The 17,404-nt window shown below is 39.9% G+C and overlaps 1 protein-coding gene and 1 pseudogene across 1 annotated transcript; both read right to left on the bottom strand.

Moving 5' to 3' along the window:
- Positions 1-17,404, bottom strand: part of LOC140953589 (lactadherin-like) — a 69,524-nt pseudogene that overhangs the window by 8,723 nt on the left and 43,397 nt on the right.
- Positions 473-12,079, bottom strand: LOC140953586 (uncharacterized). Its single transcript, XM_073403000.1, has 5 exons — positions 11,157-12,079; positions 8,765-9,275; positions 7,849-8,042; positions 2,994-3,338; positions 473-976 (listed from the first exon to the last, which is right to left on the bottom strand). Exons 1-5 carry the CDS (start codon positions 12,077-12,079, stop codon positions 532-534), a joined length of 2,418 nt encoding a protein of 805 aa, XP_073259101.1. The 3' UTR covers positions 473-531.

Genomic DNA, 17,404 nt, shown 5'->3' with positions numbered 1-17,404 from the left:
AATTATCGATCCTTCATGAAGTGCTAAGGAAGCTTCAAACTAATATTTACTAAGAGAATTTTCACTTCGTATAAGGACACTTCGTTTTGTGATACAGTACGCTTGAATTCTTAGCTTTTACTTGACGCGGCATTTACATGGCGGCCGAGAAAGCTGTCATGTACATTAAAAAGGTGACTTACTTTGGGGGATTTTTGATTTGAACAATCATTGAATTAGAAAAAATATTGCTTTAACGTTTATGAGTTCCTTTAGAGTTGAATTCACGCTGTCGTAGCGTAACTCAGTTACAGATGTTTCTGTTGGTTCTGGTCGCCATGTAGGTGCCCATCCAACGTGGCGTCTTCATAAATCATATTCTTCGAATATCTCGCAAGTGAAATGAAGCTTTGACTTAAATCTTGGCGAGCATGGATTCTGGACCTAGTCCGTCAACGGTTTTGTTTTTTTTTTTGGATGGCATAATGTCAATGAAAACCAGCAATATGTGTATTACTAGAAAAACAACAACAACAACAAGAGCAACAACAATTAGACTATGAATGCCGTTGATTGGGAAGAGTTGGATTCTTCATTCAGAAACTCCTCTACTTTAGCTTCCATACTTGCACGGTAACCTTCCCTGTGATACGCTGAAAACATGGTTGGAGTGAAAAACTGATTCCCCGTTGAATGTTGTGGAAAAGCCCCGCACATCGCTTCAGAGAAACCACGGCATGTGTTTCCATGGCAACATTCGCAGCAACCAAAGGTCAGTCGGTCAGCCTCTTCGGCTTTTAATTCGGGCCCAGTTCCCCATTGATCCGTGGGCAGTTCGACTTTAATGTCACGCAGTGCGTCCTCCCAGGTTACATACTGTTTGGTTTTCTTCGCAGCTTTGCCAGGATGTCTTGAGACAATGTAGAGAACTTCACCTTCTCCAACCTTGGTTTTTCCTTCACCGTTGGTATTTTTCTGGTAGTATTGCACCTTAAATCTGGCGAATTGGGTGGCAAAAAAGATATTAGATGGTAAAGATGCTTTAAATTATACTATCCATATCACTCTCAGTGAAGCCTTGCATTTTCTGCAGACAGGAATCACTTTTCAGGAAAATTGTTTTCATGAGATGTGCTCAATAGATAGGAGAAGTCGTTATCTCACGTTGCCAATGAAGCAAAATTTCTGGATTACAACAAACCGAAAACGTCACTTAAAAAGTGAATTCGCACTGTGTCAAACTTCGCCGACCATATTCAGTTGCCTTTAATATGTCAAATGTTGGCGAAATTTTCTGGGGTTGAATCTGAAAGGACCGCATCTAAGTTTAGAATAAAAAAAACAAAAAACAACATCGACGGGCACGAAATGTATAAAAAACAAGACGCTGTGGGTGCGTACATTTGAGCGTCGTATACTAGGCGTGTGAGAAGTTATTTATGTGTCTTAGGGATGTGTGAATAGTGCAGTAGCATTGTATATCTAGGGGTTAGGGATGCATGAAGGGGAAGGCATGAACTTGTATTGGACATTACTTGGTAAAGATAATGATTGTAGTTTGTTAATCAATGAAACTTGTTTCTCGTAGAATTATATATGAAGCAACAAAAAATAATTGTTTTGTGATTTTAGGTGTTGCAGTGAGGTAGTTGTGGAAGTGCTAATTCGTTTATAAAGGGATAGTATAGTTTCAGTGTGTTGAAATGAAGTTGTGGTGATTCGCTTTTTTATAATATTTGTATGGAGAGAACATGAATAAGGCCAAAAGGTCATTTCATATAGAGAAGGGGGTATAAAGATGTTGGGAGAAGGTGGGGATTGCGGGCTGAAATTTTGTGTGTGTGAACGAGGGCTTTGAAAATCGGTGAGGATAAGGGGAGGGCGTAAAAACTGACAATAGAACTAAGGGCCTGATTACATGAGCCGGGCTGGCTCGCTTTCCAGAGATCTCTGCATCTTAGTTAAACGCAACAAAAATCAACTTTGCTATTGTACGACAACCGAGCCAGCCCAGTTAGCTGGGATACCATTATTGTGATGCCGGGATCCCGGGTGGAAATTTTCCAAGAAATCACCCTTGCCGGGCTGCCCGGTGAATGAACCAGGCGAGAAACAGGACAGCGGAGCAACACACTGTTCATGCGCATTGCTTCCCCGGCTCATGTGATCAGGCCCTTACTGTGGGTTGTATTGTCGTGAAAGCTTTTGAATTTGCCGCTTTCGTGATTCGTTTATGAGAGAATAGGACTTGATCCAATTAACCCAAGGGTTTTAAAAATAGAACACGGTTTGCACTTGAAGATGTTGGAATCTGCCCCTTTTACGGTTCGACCGTGAAACAAGGCAACTTTTTTACAAGGTCATTTTGCTCGATAAGATTTTACGAAATCCCTCCTTTCCGAAAATATGCAATGAAATTATGCATCATTCAGTGCTACCCTTAATTATCTCATGAACGAGATCATGGAATTTTGCGTGACATCTGCTTTGGCGCTCGACAACTGAGAGCAAAATATTGTCAAACTCTTAGCATATAAGACAAACCATTCACACCGTCTGCTGGGAGGAAGATTACTTTCCAAAGGAAAAAATTTAATATTATTTAATAGTTTGTTTCACTCAGTGTGTACCTTATTTTTCCAAAAAGTTTTTTTCTATTGCCGATTTGTTTGCCGTGCATTATCTGTGGGTCGTATGTAACGAAGATAAATGTTGTGTTGTGACAAAGCGCGCGGCAGACATTCGCGTCGCTTGGTTTGTTTACTTGGTTTCATTAAAGGTACATTGAGGGCGCGATCCATTCAACCAAAGTTTCCGGAAATTTCGGTCCAAAACTCAATGGATCGGTTCGGTCCAACCGGAAAAGTTTCGAAAAAACAGGTCCACCTTTTGAGGTGGTCCTCTTTTCCCGGTCGGACCGGTCTGAATGTTGGTTGAATGGATCACGCCCTGAGTCAACCTCTCCAACTATATCCCGCTAATGTAAGCATTCAGCGATCAGTTTTGTTACGAACCTATAGCTAGATGGCTGTGATCCAGGACGTCTCTCCACAAACTTCTCTCGAATGTCTTCAGCAATATCTCGTCCATCCATTCCCGAAAATGAACAATCCAGCTTCTTTCTTGCCATATTTAAAGCTTCTAAAAGAATACTCCCATAATCTTCGTCTAGAATGGACTGTCCTCCATCTATGGATACAATTTTTTGCAGTCTCTTCTTTAGCAAAGGCAGGATACCAAGGTTTTCAATATGGCCGCCGTCACTCAGATATATAACCGCTGGAGGATTGGGACCTTGGTTGGTAACTTGTAGCGCGTTGCGCACGTAAGTGACAATAGAGATGTTGATAGCAAACCATCTGTCAAAACGTTGCAGTTAGATAATAGTTAGTTCACTTATTGTTGGAGTCAATCATTCCTTTGCCCTTTGATCTGCGAATGCAGACGTATGCCCGATTGTCACTTCTCTCTGCAAAGCGACAACCGGAAGTAATTGCGATCCGGTCCTCATTAACAAAAATTTAGCCTGCGTCGTAAACACTCTAAACCTAAAACAAAACTGAATGCAAGGCTGGCAGTACCGCAAGGGGCTGATTTATTTAAGGCTTATATTCGGCTAAAAAGTTAGTCTTCCTCAGGGCCAGAGCTACACTGAAAAAAAAATTCTACAACGGCTCCTAAGATTTGAATCTAAATTTACATAAGTGGCTAATGAATAACTAAAAATGAGAACAATAGATACCATGATTATAGATAGGTAAATAATCATACAATAAAGTGATTGATAAGGCACGGTTCAATGTTCGTCCTTGCGGTTAAACCATCTGGTGAAAGAGTCTTGCCTCTATTTATGAGAAAAGCTTCTCTTGTTTTACGGCGTGACGTATTAAGTGTAGGTTAAAGTTCAGTGGATTAAGTTGTAAAATATTGAGCACCCTCTAAGAGATCTGTCATTACCCACAATACTGTGAGGAACAAGGTTGTCGTTGAGACCCGCCATGATGTGTCTTGTTTGGAGTGTTTACTCAATCCCATGCAGTTCGCTGGATTAGTTTACTACAAGTTCTATGTCTTTTATCGAGTGGCCAGATTGATTGAAGTGGGAAGTTCGGAAACTTTTTGGCAACTTTTGCTACCTGAAGCAACTTTGGCTCAGTTGGGAGAGCGCCGGTCTGCTGAGCGGGAGGTCGCGGGTTCAAACCCCGGCCGTTCCAACACTCAGGGTCTTTAAATAACTGAGAAGAAAGTTCTGCCTTTGTAATGACATCTGCAAACGGTTAGACGACGAAAAACCCGTAGGTCCCGTCTCACAGAACTTACACTTATCTGGTTTTTGTGGGACGTAAAAGAACCCACACCATGCACTGTTCGAAAAGAGTAGGGGACGTAGACCCCGGTGGTGTGGTCAACCTTCACAAATCACATCATTCACATCAAGGGTTGGGTGGGTACAGTAAGCTCATAAATGGACTGAGAGAGGCTGCCAGTTGCGCCTTTGTATGTTGACGTCAGACCTTACTGTTCATGTTAAAATGTATTGTTAGAGGGCACGTCCGTTGTCCTCTCATCCACGACTCTTGATTTCTGGCAACGTTTGATTTTTGGGGCAACTTGATTAAATTTTTAACAACTTGATTAATTTTTTGAAAATACAAAGTCCTTTAATACTGTTAAAGCCTTGTGAAAAATCCTTGAAAACACATTTCTGTTCTTTGTTGCTATAGGGTGCGTTTCTTTTACTAAAATCCAAATCAGGATTTTTAATCCGAGAACGGATATTTTGTTTCTTTCAGTTACTAAAATCGAAAAACGGAATATTGACTCATATGATCCACAATGGAGCCTTTAACGAAAAATCCTAATGATCCGGATTTTTTTAAAATGGATTTAACTGTTGGCTTTTATAATAGGGTTTATTATTATTATTATCATTATTTATTTATTTATTTTATTTATTTATAGTTTTTAATACTTTTTATTGTAGTTTTTAATAGTTTCTCATGCACCTTTAACATAAATTTGATATAACAATATTGTAAAGCGCAACCGAATATATTCATATAGAGGTTTGCGCTATATAAATGCAAATTATTATTATTAATTATTATTATTATTATTATTGATTTAGTGTTTGCTCAAAACGCGTAACGTTTAATATAAAGTTTTTCTAGAATATTAACAAGAGAAGGACATTGTTATAAGGAAGGATTAAATTGTTCAGTTTGTCTCTGTGTAAAAAGATTTTGTGCTCTGATTCTGTAGGAATTAATTACTTTACACAGTTACTGCACATTTGAACGTCACCGACCGTTAGATGCGTTAAATAAAAAAAGCGAGGAAAGCAGTAGTTTAAAATTACATTATTGTACTTCGCTATGGCTGTCATTTTGATTTTACCTAAGGATCAACTTTTGAGCAACTTTTAGAAAAGTCGAGCAACTTCGGGCAACTTTTAAAGAATTTTGGGGCAACTTTAAGAAAATTTGGAGCAACTTGTGGCTGATACCAGGAGTGGCGTTAGCGTGGAGTGGATTGTTCGTTGCCTATGTTCTTTAACCCTATTGGGACAGGGCTTTTTTTTGCTTCCTGCGACAGGGGGACCCTCGGAGGCTCCCCCTCTGTAACTTCAAAACAGCTTATCCTACGATCGCCAAAAATTACACACAAAAATGTACTCATCATTTCCAACTTCTTTGTATAACTTGATTGACACAATGACGTAATATGACGTCATTATGAGTCACATCGCTGAATTTATTGGTTTTGAAGTTATTCAACTTTTTAGCGAGGGGAGCCTCAAAAGTCCCCCCCCCCCGGTCTGAATAGGGTTAATTCAAGCGTTCACGAAGCGTCCGTTTTGTTTCACCCATCCTTGAAGAGAATTGTCTTTCATAGAATTTTCTTTCAGTGTAGCTCTGACCCTGAGGAAGGCTAATTTTGTGAGCGGAAATATTGGCCCCAAATAAATCAACCCTTTGCCGTATTGCCAGCCTTGTATTCAGTTAAGTTTTAATTCTCACTTCAAGTGACGTCTGGCTCTAGCATCTCTACATTGGAGATCCGGCAATAAGAAACCAGTCGATTTTATTTACGCGTTGAGTGGACCTCTGCTTTCAAGGGTTTTTACTCTAGACTTAGGGTAGCCTGCGTAGCAAGCGTTTCCCCGCGAGTTCGTCGAGAAAGTTGAGAAGAGAGCAAAAAAAGGAATGAAGGGGGAGGGGGAGGGGAAAGAAGGAACCGCTTGCCCGCAAACCCCACGATTTTGAAAAACTGCGTTCGCCCACGAACGCAGCTTCTGATTGGTGCGGTGCTAGTAGTGTTGATTACTTAGCACTCGAAAGATCAATCAAACCAGGTATGCTTTGTTTACGAGTGTCACAGACCTGGTCTCATGTGATTTGTGGTCGCAGATTACAAATATTTATTCGAATCGTGTTTGTGCAAAGGTTTATGAGATCAGAGTCTTCAAAGTATATTTGGAGATCGAGCAGTGGAGACTAGGGAAGGCCAATTTATTGGGAATGACGGCGTGCGGATCTGACTGGAAAAAACAAATGGACTGTTTGTTGGAGATAACGTAAACGTAAATCAGAACATCGGTACTCAACACTAGCTAAAGCCGCCATAGACAAGCGATTTCTTAGCGTTTTGAAATGAAGATTCTTTTTGTTTATTGCAAATTTAGCGGCATGTATTATAGAGAACGTTTTGACACGGGCTGAAGAGCAGCCTCTCTGCAAAACCTATAGCCGGCGGAATTGTTCCGGACAAATCATTCTTGACGTTTCGACAAGGTTTCACGACGAGATAAAGCCACACAATAAAAAAACAAGAAATTCCGAAGCAACCGCTCAGAGTTTTAACCTTCTTTTATCGTAAACCTTTTTTTATTACAGTTTTTGCACTCGCCTGGAACGTGTTCTATTAGAGAACAAAGTAATTTTACTGGCAATCCAGGTGTAATCTGTTCGTTATACTTCTATTTTGACGAGCTGTCAATTTACAAACGAACTCAACCGTGAAATATCAAGGGGCGTTTTTCAGAATCGTGGGGTTTGCGGGCAAGCGTTTCCTCTTCTCCCCTCCCCCTCCCCCTTCTACCGTTTTTTTTTTCGCTTCCGCTCTAACTTTTGCGCAATAACTCGATTGGAAACGCTTGCTACGCAGGCTAAACTTAGGGCGCTTTCCATTTGTCAGGACTGACCGGCCAGACCATTTCCGTAGTAATGATAATTTTACTTTTAATCAAAACTATCTAACCAGATCCGTCAAATCCTAAATACTATGCACGAAAGAGATGGTTTTTCAGCAGGAGCTGTTTAAAAAAGCCTATTTCATTGTCAAAATGCTGCTCCAGCCATGGTCTGGCCAGTCAGTTCTGACTTTTGGAAAGCGCCCTTAGTCGAGACGAAAAATGGGACGGCTGCAACGCAGGCTATGAAAATTGAACATCTCTCAACTTTAGTGACCACCAGTTTTGAACAACGCAACACTTGTTGAAACACTATTCTACACATGGCCTGTTTTTATTGCGTTTTTCAGGCGAGCGGAGGCAAACGCGAAGAGGACGTAGAGCGCGAGAGACATGCGCGACGTCGCACGCGTCTCGAGCTCCTCGCTTGCTTTGCTCTTGTCTTCGCTCGCCTGAAAAACTGTAGATTACAAGATTCAGCCTTAAAAACTGCTACACGTCTTGCTCTTAATCTCCCTTTAAGACGTTTTTGCCCTTGCAAAGCGAATCACTTGAGTGTGGATTACCCATATATAGCTCTGGGTTTTAGGCAAAACTTTTTTTAAAATTTTGTTTCCTGCTTTAAAAAAGGCAAATATGACGATTTAAGGCACACACTAGAAAAAAATCATTCTTACCTGGCGATTCGCTCCATTCTCCCACGATGCTTACTCCCTGTAGGTATTAGCGCCATTAGTGAAAAAAGGATCCCAGAGGAAAATGATACGAGAAAACCCATCAAAATATAGAGGCCATTGCCAGTATATAGGTAAGCTGCAAACAAAACTATCAACGGAAGTCCACGGAGCATCTCCACCAAGAAAGGCAGAATCTATAAAGAAAGAAATAATGTGGACGCGAAATCCTTGGTGTGTTGGTTAAAAATGTATTTATGAGTAAAAGCTAGTTTTCAGCCCGGTTTTTTTGGGTTGAAATAGCCTGTTCCAGGCTCTCAGATAGTAGGGATGACGCGTAAGTGTAAGGCACGTGATCTGGGCAAAAGGGTCGCCCTTTCTCTCCCTAATCTCCCTGCTGTTTTATTTTTAGCGTCCGCGCTTTCTCAATTTCGCGGACCCAACTATCTCGGAGCCTGGAACAGGCTATGGATTAACTAGGAAAAAAACTAATGTCATATGTTATGTTACAGTCGAATATTGATGAAAAATAATTAGCAATTACTGGATGAGGCTGAGTATGTCCTCTGCATAATTCCTCAGATCACACAAAGGCCTTATCCAATAACTGTTTTATTAATCAAGTTCATTCAAACTATTTCACAGTTTAAAAACAAGCTAAAGCATGCTTAACCTTTATCGATGTTAAGTTCCCTTCTTCATTTGCCTGTTCCTCGACAAATTCAGGATATAGAGGGATGTTTAGTCTAGCATTATTATATAAATTGAGAATTTTTTGGTGTGATAGATAAATTTATGAATACCCCGAGAACCTAACAAGATCTACCGCCCACCTTTAGTAAGAGATGGACGCTTTCGGGTGATTGGTTTCTGTCCTTGATAAAAATAGTTGAATGTGTTGTTACATGAGATTCCTCACCTGAACACAGAAGGGCCTTTTTTTCTCGTGTTTTTCATCAGAAACGATTGATGTGCCAAGTGACAACCCAAGCAGTACTTTAAAATCTTTGAACGGTTCTTCATCGCCCTGCATGCTTCCCATGTGATAGTTGAGGGCCGACGCAGATGTGGCTGCCACATCAGATAGATACACATCGACAGGCATCAGCTTTCCAAGAAGTTCTTCCTCGCTCTGAGGGCGGTCAAGACGCTCAATACTCTCCGAGCTCATTGTAAAGACTTCATAGTGAGGCTCTTTGGGGGAAGAGGTGCGTCTCCAGTGGTTACTCGTTATGCATCCAATGTACGTCGGTGTAATCTCATCTAAATCATCTAAAGTTAAAGCTTTGGTAGATCTTATATTTGTTAGTTTACCCTGTGGCTCCTCACAGCAGGTTGGGCAGTAAAGGAAAAGGTTTCGCCAACTGATTCCCTCGCATCCACACTTTCCCACCGTCTTTGGATAGAAAAATGCCTTCTGGATTACCCACCTACCAAGAAGAAAACATGGACCGCGAAAATGACATCAACTCCGATCCTCTTACGAAGTACGGTAAAGATTAGGGTGCCATAGGTCTCTAGCTTTTGCTGCACTGCCTGGGTTTCTCCGTTAAAGTCTCATTGTGGGACAGCCTACTATTCCTTAAACATACAGACCAAATGCCTGAAGCACACAGGGAAATCGAGAGCCCAATTAAGGAGACTCACTGTTGACATTTGCTCAATATACTGTCAACACAGCCTATTTTAACCGCCTCTATAGCTAAGTGTCTGGCTTAGAGACGGTCAAAGAAAATGACTTAATTAAAGAACCGGACAGGGGTCAATTCTAACATATGTTCTTATAGTTTCCGTTTAAAGAGGCGTCTGTTCTTGATAGACACCACTGTTAGGAGTGAGTTGACTGTATTTCCATCTAATTGCATGATATGATACTGTTTGAACAATCAAGGTTAGTGTCTTAACAATTGCGCAGACCTACGGGGACAGAACACACGCGATTTCACCTAACTAGAAATACGTTTATCGTAAAAACTAGCGAAGCTCGGGGGAGGGGGTAGGGGGCATAAAATGTCAGGGATGGAAGAGGGGAGAGAATCGGAGTAAATTGTGTAGCTTGGGAGGGCGGGTTTCAACACTGGCTCTAATATTTTGAATAAGAGATGTACTTAATCTTCTTTTGGTCGGAGTAAATTTGAACCCAGTGCTCTGTCGTTAAAAAGGACGTTCTGGGATTTAAATGGGGTTGGTGTTGATGCTGCGTGGGGGGAAGCCTCAGAGGGGTGTTGCAAAGAGTTACACCACCTCAAATGACACTTTCTGTGTGCTAAACTGGTTAAATCCAGCTTCCAGAAGAAAAATGCATAAATGCATTTTAGTTTTTAAGTGTTTAGATAATCTAGCACCCAAGTATTTTACGCAATATTTTACAAGGAATGCGGATTTGCACGATCATGCAACTAAGTGAAGCAACGACCTGCACCCACCAAAGCCTAAACGTAACATGGGCAAAAGAACTTTTAAGTATATGCAGATGCTGTTTATTTCAATTCTTCACCCAATTATGTTAAAAGTGCCACGTCTGTGAATAGTTTTTAAAAGATGCTGACCAAGTATTTTACCTCATAATTTTAATTTGTTATCTCTTAGCACACACTTTTAATATTGACTTTGCTAGATTTTTTATAGTATTATTGTCTATTTTAATCATGTATATAGGAATTTTTAAATAGTATACTTTTTTTATTTCTCAGGGCCGCTATGGATACCATCCTCGTTGCTGAACGAGCTACCCTGATTAAATAGGGTTACTTACTTACTTACTAATCCAAGTCTTAATTTCTCTTAATAAAGCTTAGAAAATTCAATTAAGTTATGTGATAGTTTTATGACGACTGACTGAGCAGGTCCTCAAAATAAATTCAATTATTATTCATTCAAAATATTTCCCCGATTCTGATTGGCTAAAAGCACAGGCATAATTCACCATAACCAGTTACTGGTGACCAAATTTGGAAGAATTTTGTGTTTAACGAGGAAATGACGTCAAAAATGCAGCGTTCTTCCAGGTTAAGGCACCGTTAACCGAGAAGACCTGGGGACGAGGTTGAGTTGTTTTGGTTGTGAAAACAAAAAATGGCGGACATTTCACTCGTTTCAAGAGTAAGAACTAGGCGAAGTTATAGCTAAAAACATGGCATGGCTTTCGTATCATATGAAGAATTATGGAGATCTCGGAGGGTGTTATCTACCTCGGCCTACGGCCTCTGGCCTCTACGGATAACACCCAGCTCGATCTCCATAATTCTTCATAAGATACTCAGCCTCATTCATTAATTGTTAATTAATTGTCTTTTGCCGGGAAATCTTACCTTGCATATACGTGTCCTAGCCGTTGTTGAATGGTAACCATCAGTGGACCGATCCAGTTTAAAAGTACTGATATTTCCAGGAGCAAATCAAAACTCTTTTCGTCATATTTAACACCTAACGCGTCCTCCTTGTAGACTCGCCAAAAAACAACAAACGAAATAGCGTATACACCAAGCATTAGTGTGGCGATTGAGCGGTTGAGCGGGAAAGAAATCCACACGAAAAACAGTGAGAAAATAAGAAGGATTTTCATCCAATTTGGAAGAACACGAAGAAAATCCTGTATGAACCACGGAAAAAAGACCAGTGCGAAAAAGATTACACAAAAAATAGAAACAAATTTGAAAAGTCCCTTCGACCTTGGAATACACCTTTTAAGAACATTAGATACTAAACCAACAAATATCGGTGTAATGAACAGTACAAATTGATCATAAATTACGTTCAGCGACCTTCGCTCTTCCCTGCACTGCTGCAAAGTCATCTTTGGGTTTCGTTGTACTTCTTGGGGACACGACAGATCAGCACCTCTGAGAATCCTACCAAATAAGAAGTCTATAACATAAGCCAAAGGAAACGCCATCGAAGCCAAGAAAAGCATAGGTACAATAACAGACACAAAGACAACAACTGCAAGCAAGGCCATAGACTCCACGATCGCTTTACATGGCCTTTGCCAGTGACAGATAAACCCTGCTTCTTGCCTCATGTGGTTGAAAAATTCCTGATGCCATTTCTTGTCGTCCTTTTTATCATGTCTGTATTTCCAATCCATGTAAGCAGATCCTGTGAAACCACCTCCTGACACGCAGCTTAGGTAGTCTATCTCCACGTTCTTTTGAAGCAGTCTCCGCAGGACGCCTGAACAGAAAGCCGCCGACCGAATTCCTCCACCAGAAAATGCTACTCCTATTTTCGCCATTTTCACTGACGATAGTTTGACCTAAAGACATCAAATTATGGAAAAGTAAATCTAGTGATCATGCCATGGAGACGGACAAAAAATGTGAAGCTCCAGATGAAGCTAAGCGGAAATGGCATATCTTTAATCCCGTGGTGTCTCTGTTCTTCGCTTTTCCCACTAGAAATTCAAAAAAATTATTTACTTGCTTTGTTGTTGTTGTTTTTTACTTTTACATGTTCTTGTTTTGTAAAGTAGATTTACATTATTGTGAAAGGTTTGAACCCAGGAGTCATTTCAAAAGTAGGTTGAGTTTGATCGACCGGGTGGACGTAGGCCTGAATAGGACTGTTGTTGTTGTTAATTTGCATATAGTGTGTGCTATGTGTATGCAAATTTTTTTGTAGATTCACGTGAGGGATTAAATTGTTACAAATCTCTACCAAAACACAACCATTATCGAAGATCTAGCCAACATACAGGATTTTTAAAATTGCGAGGTTAGGTTTATAACAGAATCGATACACTGCGCTCACTTCAATGAACGCACAGACAAGATCGGGGTTAATTCCGGCGGCTGTAACTTCGGTGACGGAAATTCCCCTCATTGTGCTGAAGCTGTTCGGCTCTTTCGGTCTGTTTTCCCCTTGCCTGAGAGAAGATTTATTTGCGCATAAGGATTACAAACGAGCACTTGCAAAATCATATAAACTTTTCGATGAAAAAAAAATCGTTATGAGAGAAGATTTTTGACCTTGCTGTTTGCTCGCGCTCCCCCTCCTTGGCGGTAATAAAGTCCATCAATTTTTTTTTTTAGTTAAGCAAATCCAGGTATGAACTACAGATCTCTTTCACTTTGAGATAAAAAATATACATATAAACCAAACAGTACATAAAATCTTCTGAGAAGCAGGAAATCGTCGCTTAAAAGCGGCTACGGATCGCACCGTCGATCGTCTCCGAATCGAGATAAACCTATTGAAATTGCCTTATGAAGCTAATAGCAAGCATCTAAGGCCTTTGTAGGATCTTGAAAATTCTCCAAATCGCTCTCTTCCGTAATGTTTTTCAGAAAAGGAAGCAGTGTTTTGACCCCTGGGTTTGATTCATCTCTCTCAAGAGATGCGAACTCGACCGTGTTACGATTGAAATGAGGCGCAGCAACAATTTTACCCATGAACCTTTGTGGGTCGTGACGCACACATCTTCAGAGTCAAAGTGAGTTGTATCACGTCAGTCGATGGTATTATACTCTGGTTGTCTATCTGATTGGTCAATTACGTCGCGATGCTTTTGGTCGTCTGTCAGTTAAACCGTGATGTTATTCAGGACTACGCTCACCCGGACGATCAAACTCAACCTACTATTGAGATTTGCATTATATAGAGGATATTGCACGGTGGCGCGAAGATATGAATTTTATTTTCGAGTGGCAAAACAATATTTACGAACGAGCGCAGCGAGTGAGCAAAATTTTGTTTTTGCCACAAGAAATTAAAATTCATATCTTCAAGCCACCGTGTAATGTTCTTTTTATTATATAGACAAAAAGACATCGATAAAATAATAGATTAGTAATTGTGATGACTCAAATTTACAGTACAGCAATATAAGACTTTGTTTACAATAATCTTGAGAAATAACACTGAACGGAATAGGGCACTACAATGACAAAATATAAGCAAAACTTTGAAAAATGTGTAAGTAAAATTCAAAAGACGCAAGACGCCTACAAATTTCGGAGGGAAATTACCGAAATTACGTCATAGATAAACTCACGTGTGAGATTATGGAAAATAAACCACTCGGGTCCCGGATGTAGTTTTTATGAATTTTACGAGTGGTATATTTTCCAGTAAAACACTCGCGTCTATATAATAAATTCACATATTATCTGGATTCTGCAAATTTATTGTAAATTACAGGGATCCTTTGTTAGACTTAAGATTTACTGAATATGTAAATAACATGGACATTTTTTTTTTTTGAGAAATTTACAGCATTTCTGCCTCACAAGACGCAATGTTGTTTTGCTCGGGCTTCCTGTGGAAACGTTCTAGCTTAAAAATGGGCTCCTTTTTTGTTCTGGCACAAATCGCCCTCTGGCGTCTTATTGTGCGCATGATATAAGAGTATGCTAAAAATAGGTCAGTAGACTAGCTAAAGCACGTTGCTTCTTGCCTGAGGCGAGCAAAGTCACGTTTTATCAAACTCAGTGATCGCAAGAATGAATTCTGTCCCTTTTCATACGCGAAATGTCTATACCAAATGCACACGTTTCATCTGTAGACCTACAGGAAACGATGGTGAGCGTACATTTGAAACGGTTCAGTTCAATTGACAGACCTTACGAGACCAATTTTGTAGCAAACTCTTCCATGTGAATCTTATCGAGAAGCCATCTCAGGAAGTGGTGAGCTACCAACGGACTTTGAACAGTCTTGTCGACGATATTAGGAATGCCTCCATATTTAAGCTTAGTTGCTTTTCAGAAGAAGGAATAAACATAAAATGAATTGAGTACTTCAATCAGCTTTTGTGTAAACAACTCTTGGCTCTTTGCTTTGTATTGATGTCAATGATTTTTCTGATCTTTTTTTTATTATTATGACCTCTACTAAACACTCACTGCAATCCAATACGTGGTAATCACGTAAGCAATGTGGCCCGGGTTCAACTCCCGGCGTCGACGCCATATGTGGCCTGAGTTTGTTGTTGGTTCTCTCCTTTGCTCCGAGAGGTTTTTCTCCGGGTACTCCGGTTTTTCCCTCTCCTCAAAAGCCAACACTTCGATCCAAATTCCAATTCGATCTGTAACGCGTGGACACGTTTAAACGAGTTCATATGAACTCCTATGTGCTTCGTGGGTAAACAAGCAATTTACATTTTTTTTGTTTTAATGCACATGGGCCGTTGTTATTTCGATATAAGTTGCCTTTGAAGACTGTGATCTCTTGGGATGACGCTTACTCATTTGAACTTTTTTAAACCAAGCAAAATTGCTCTAGGGAAGCCCGAGTTAACGCAGTTATATGTGTCTGGTTTCGTGAAAAATTACTCCTCTAAGACCTACGAAGTCTACAAAGCAACACGAAGCAGAAGAAGGTTTAAAATTAGATCAAAACTCTATTGGGAAATATCCGCAGCGAGTAATTGGTAACTCAGATTATACCAAACAAAATGGGCCTTTGAATTTCTCAGCGTACAATGTAACAAAGATTTAGGGTGGACCAAAACATATGGTTTCACTGAATGAAAGAGATTCGGTAATCGCTAAGCTTTCCACTGAAGAACTCGTATGCATTAGAAATTTCGATGGAGTGTTTAAGTCTTTCGGCTTTTTCAAATGGGAAGCACATCAGTATGATTATGAAGTCGACCATAAATTCAGAGGGAAAACTTGATCAAAATAGAAAGCAAGCATTTCTTCATGGACATTTCTGTCTACATCTATTCTGAAAGGTATTTTTTGACAAAGGTCTACTTTCTGACAGGGGCACTCAACGGCAATTTTCGGGAAAATATCTGTTCGGAAGACGATTTGAGAACTAGAATTTTCGGAACATTTGTTGTAAAATTTCTTGCTTGCCTGCCTCTCCTAGGATTTTCGAACATCTACAAAATGGTATAATTACCCATTTTAAACGGATATTTACCCTAAAAAAGGCCACCTAGAATTTTCGAAAAGGTAAGTTTTGATCCCTATATTTTTCGGATCACTAGACTTTCAGCTAGGAAATCTGAACAGACGAAAAGTTCTAGGGGATAAAAATATGCCTATATCTACCGTTTAAATACTAAAATACGTTCAACAATGCTATGTTAAGTGGTTTTGAACTATATCCTCATTGGGTGCCCCTGTTTCTGAGTACTTACGTATATATTGTAGGCTTTCAGTTGGAAACTGAGAATCTGACAAGTATAGTTGCAGCAAGTGTCTTCGTAGACTAAAATCACTGAGAGAGAGAGAGTGGGCCCATTTAAATTAAGTGCTGTAGTGTACGGGAAGTCATTACTTATGTTAATTTCACGTTCTGCGAACAAACTGAAAAGAACCGGTAGACTTTAAAGAAAAGAACATGGATGACTGCAACTCACTACCTGAATCAGCTTTGTTTGCTCGAACAAACAATGACTATTTTGAACAAATCGTCAAGGTTGTTCTGCAAGAAGAAGACGGGGTGACAGATGAGTGTAAATCAAACCAAGTCATTATAATAATTATTATTATTATTATTATTTTTTGTTTTGTTTTGTCATCTTATATTTACTTACATAGTTTACATTACTTAAATAATATATAGATTTAGCCAGGGCTAAAAGCGAAGCTTCCGTTTATATATTTCTAATAACAGCAACAAACTTTTAACTTTAAGCCATGACAAAGAAATATTGAAATCCCTACTTAACATCTGGAGCCTTTCATTTGCCATTTAAGGAAGGGTTTCTGTTGATTGTTGATTGAGAATGAAATATCCCGCAAACCCATCTGAAATGAATAGACGCTTCCGTCGAGACCCCAGGGGGGGTGGGGTTGGGGGGGGAGGGGGTACTCCCTTATATAAGCCATATATGTATGTGCTGCCCAAACGGATTTTTACCCTAAAAAGGTCACCTAGAATTTTCCGGGAGCCTCTTTTCTGACTGAAATTTTCGAAAAGGTAAGTTTGATCCCTATAACTTTCGGATTACTAGACTTTCAGCTAGGAAATCCGAACAGATGAAAAATTTTTAGGCGGTAAAAATATGCCTTTATCTACTGTTTAATTACTCAGAATACGTTTACCAATGCTTTGTTTAAGTGGTTGTCAACTATATTCTCGTTGGGTGGGCCCTGAGCATTCAATGCGGCCCAAGCTGCCCGCTTCATTCGCATCATTCGAGAGAAACTACCTTAATTCCGTTAGAGTGGCTGTTTCTGAAATATGTGTGGCTTTAATCTTGGATTTTTTAATATTTAAAAGTTGTGTCTGAGATTTGTTTCATTCACTGAAGCGAAGCGACTCCATTTGGATGTTTTTGTTGTAACCGGTATTCAAATCGAAGCACGTTATCACACTCGATGTATGAGTGCAGGGATGAGTGACGATAAGTTCAGCTTGATTTTAATGTCGATTATGGTGCGAGTTTTCTTTGTGCACAATTGATGTACGCTAGTTCTGCAATCGCTTTCATTGACCTTCTCTATTTTCAGGAACCGAACTGGTCTTTTAAGAGACCACTCACCGTTTCAGTTAAGCTGCTATTGTCAAATTTCGCTCAAAATTACAGTAAAACCCGTTAACTCGAACTCTGAAGGACAACGAAAAACAGTTCGAGTTAGTGGGAAATTCGTGCTATCGCGGT

This window comes from Porites lutea, chromosome 12 (assembly GCF_958299795.1).
Source record: "Porites lutea chromosome 12, jaPorLute2.1, whole genome shotgun sequence".
In the NCBI taxonomy this organism is placed as follows: Eukaryota; Metazoa; Cnidaria; class Anthozoa; order Scleractinia; family Poritidae; genus Porites; species Porites lutea.
The sequence above is the reverse complement of the archived record's forward strand: the minus strand, read 5'-3'. Positions and strand labels throughout refer to the sequence as shown.

Excerpts from the sequence above, each read along its gene's own strand:
- LOC140953586 (XM_073403000.1), bottom strand. The coding sequence starts at position 12,079 with ATGGCGAAAATAGGAGTAGCATTTTCTGGTGGAGGAATTCGGTCGGCG. Across the intron at positions 9,276-11,156 it reads CTAGGACACGTATATGCAAG|GTGGGTAATCCAGAAGGCAT; the intron begins GTAAGATTTCCC and ends TCTTCTTGGTAG. Across the intron at positions 3,339-7,848 it reads AGAATGGAGCGAATCGCCAG|ATGGTTTGCTATCAACATCT; the intron begins GTAAGAATGATT and ends ACGTTTTGACAG.